Source organism: Sipha flava, unplaced genomic scaffold, assembly GCF_003268045.1.
Source record: "Sipha flava isolate LNK unplaced genomic scaffold, YSA_version1 127_pilon_pilon, whole genome shotgun sequence".
Classification (NCBI taxonomy): domain Eukaryota; kingdom Metazoa; phylum Arthropoda; class Insecta; order Hemiptera; family Aphididae; genus Sipha; species Sipha flava.
The window spans coordinates 704,243-707,261 of NW_020271753.1; the positions used below are offsets into that span (position 1 = coordinate 704,243).

Below are 3,019 nucleotides of genomic sequence, written 5' to 3' on the forward strand. Positions count from 1 at the left end.
TTGGAATGATAAATTATGTATTTTGGTACTTGAAAAATACTATATCATTTCCTCGGGAAAGTTATAGGTTTACAAACCGTTAACAATCGGTCGCGTACAAAAAAAAAAAAAAAAATTACACTAAAAACAATATTCAAGGCGGACAACAAACTAACGCAACTCACTTTCGTATATTCGAAGATAAAAATAATTTCTGTAGCAACAATAATGATGATCATAATGTTTTGGTTTTTTTCAGGATAAGTTCGATTCGCCAGAGTTCACGGTAATTAACGTTTGGAATTCGTTTTAATATTTATAATTTATTAGTTTTTCGTCTGCAGTAACACGGGTACGTTCCATTAATACCACAGACGGGTGTGTTTACTGCAGTGGGATTACGTGACCCACGTGTGGTCACTTTATCGTCTATATGTGTATGCGGAATTTACAAAACGTGTACATAATCGTTATATGGCAACTCTGCGTAATACCTACACTACGTCGACTACCTAATGATTTCAACGCTTGTTTAGAAGACTCGGAAGCCCGCAGTTAGTGTGGTAAAAATTTGCATGCATCTCCACCACGGCAATGTGACCATTATTTTTTAGTGCATTTTTTGTACGGATTTTCATGAAAAAAATGTAGGTACATCATTTTATGCATTGCGATTTACGATTGTAAACGTACAAATTATTTCATTTATTATGTTATATACAGTACAGTTGAGACTTGTAGTAAAAATAAATCACTATGGAAAACTGTCATAGAAAATTATTAATCCTTAATATTATAATCAATAAATCAATACGAGGCAAGTTAGTAAATTACAAGGCACACATTTTGACTTATCTTTTAAGTATGATTTACTGTTTTTCATTATTATTTACTTAAAATATTTAACATCAGTATCCGAACCTAGATAATAATCATATTATAACCATATCTATACATTTAAATTATCTTATCTCAACAACGATGACAATGTGATAAATTTGACCTTTGAGTTACAAATATAGTACAAGATAAAATATTTTGTTCACCGCCCTTAGCTTAGAATCGTTTTTTTTCTTTAATGTCATTATATTTTATAATTTTATTATTGGTTTTTAATAGAATTAACAAATATAATACGATTACCTACGACGTAACAAAGTAGTTCAGCACTCAGACCCCGTGGCGTAATTATGTACGAGCACTAAGGCACATGCCTCACAGCAGCAAATTTGAAGAATTGATTTTGTTATCAATTATGTTTTAGTATTTAAATAGAATTTGTTTTACTTACCTAATAAATATATATATTTTATAATAGGTAGTTAAATGATGATTCAGTTAGTGCGGTATATTATTTTAGTTATTTAAAGCTACAATTTTTCACAGATTTACACGTAAAAAACATTTAAATACGCCCCCGCTCAGACCCGCAGTATGGTACCAGCAACTAATTATTCATTTTTTTTTTTTTGTTTTTATGTAAGCGTGTTCATTGAAATGTTCGCGGTTATAGATCTCGAACAGAATTGCTGGCATTGCGTACGTGTACTATTCCCCGGGCACGCCAGACGCGTTTGTTACACTACAGGGTCGTTTCAACAACAGGTGACAGCGATCGATGAAAAACGTAGCGGGTTCTGTTATTCAGCCCGATCGTATATTATCATCTGTCGCCGGTATTTACTGTTGTTTTTTATACACACCGTAATAATGCATATGCATAGCAACGTACGAGTACGTATGGTGTGCGTGCACAGGACCAAAGGTTATCCAGGTAAGGGACACCGAGCGGATCACAGCCCCAATTATTTTTACGGGCTACATAGATGTTTTTTTTTTATTGTTTTATTGCATTTTAGTGATCAGAACGTGATGTACGTTAAACGTTCTATGTTTTGTGTCGGTTGTTTGTCGAAGGTAATAACGAAAAATATAATCTATAGTTGTACATATTTTAGGAAAAATCAGCTTTTTAGATAGATAGAATAATAAATGGCGATAATCAAATTAATAATAACATATAATAATAATCAAGTTTATATTGAATAACATCGTGAAAATGTTTTTTCTATCTATAGTAGATAATTTGCGTCGCTAAAGATTGATCAAATTTAATTCTAATTTTGACGCCTCTAACGCGACCTTCTGAGTTCGGCGTTCTGTGCCGTCGCACGCGTCGATCGTATCTAAAGCCTGCGTACACTGATAACAACAGTCATGGATCGGAGGAGCAAGACAAACACAAGGCGATCGGTAAACAATCGCGTTGCGCAGGAGGACCTCTCGATCAACCTAATCGTCGATTCGTTTGCACGTCCGCACGGTGGCACTCTTCGTACGGGTACGGTTCCCGGCGGAGCGCGTCAGGTACACGTGTAAATGATAGCGGACAAACAAAAAAAAAAAAAAAGAAAAAGGGGTAAACGCGCCCCACGCACGGTAGTCGTACGGGGGGGGGGGGGGAGCCCGGTGGGGGATCGGTATAAATAATAGAAAACCGATCGTTTGCGGACCGTTTGCCCGCGTAAACGAACGCGTACCGGTGATCGCGGATATTGAACAGTGGCGGCCGGCAGTGGGTACGCGCGCAAGACGCATTGTACCGCGAGCGCCAGGACCGAGGGGACGAATCCGTCCGGTGAAAGCGAAACAATGCGGCGGACCTGCTGCACCTCGCGTTCTGCGCACACGTACCGTCCGCGCGAGTCGCAGCCCCCGTGCACGCGCCTAGGCATTGTGCGCGTTTAATCGAATCCACCGGTGCTGGTGCCGGTGGCAGACCCAAAACGAAAATATAATAATAACGACGACGACGGAACGGAGCGCGCGCGACATTTAAAAACGTGCCCCGGTCGTCGCAGTGCGGACGGCGTTCGAGGTTTCTCGCCGCGACCCGAAGGGACGAAGGTGATGGCGGTAGGGGGAGCGGGGCCGCTGCGCACGCACGCGTGTACGAAAAAAAAAATAATAATATCCACGACCCGCACACAAAGGACGGAAAATATTGTATTACAGTTGACAATATAAACGTCGGCAGCTG

The 3,019-nt window shown here is 39.5% G+C and overlaps 1 protein-coding gene across 1 annotated transcript; it reads left to right on the plus strand.

The window, feature by feature from the left end:
* The first annotated feature begins 1,320 nt into the window (after positions 1 to 1,320).
* Positions 1,321 to 1,894, plus strand: LOC112694338. Its single transcript, XM_025569777.1, has 2 exons — positions 1,321 to 1,753; positions 1,839 to 1,894. The coding sequence occupies exons 1-2, from the start codon at positions 1,414 to 1,416 to the stop codon at positions 1,850 to 1,852; spliced, it is 354 nt and encodes a 117-aa protein (XP_025425562.1). The 5' UTR covers positions 1,321 to 1,413; the 3' UTR covers positions 1,853 to 1,894.
* Positions 1,895 to 3,019: the final 1,125 nt, after the last annotated feature.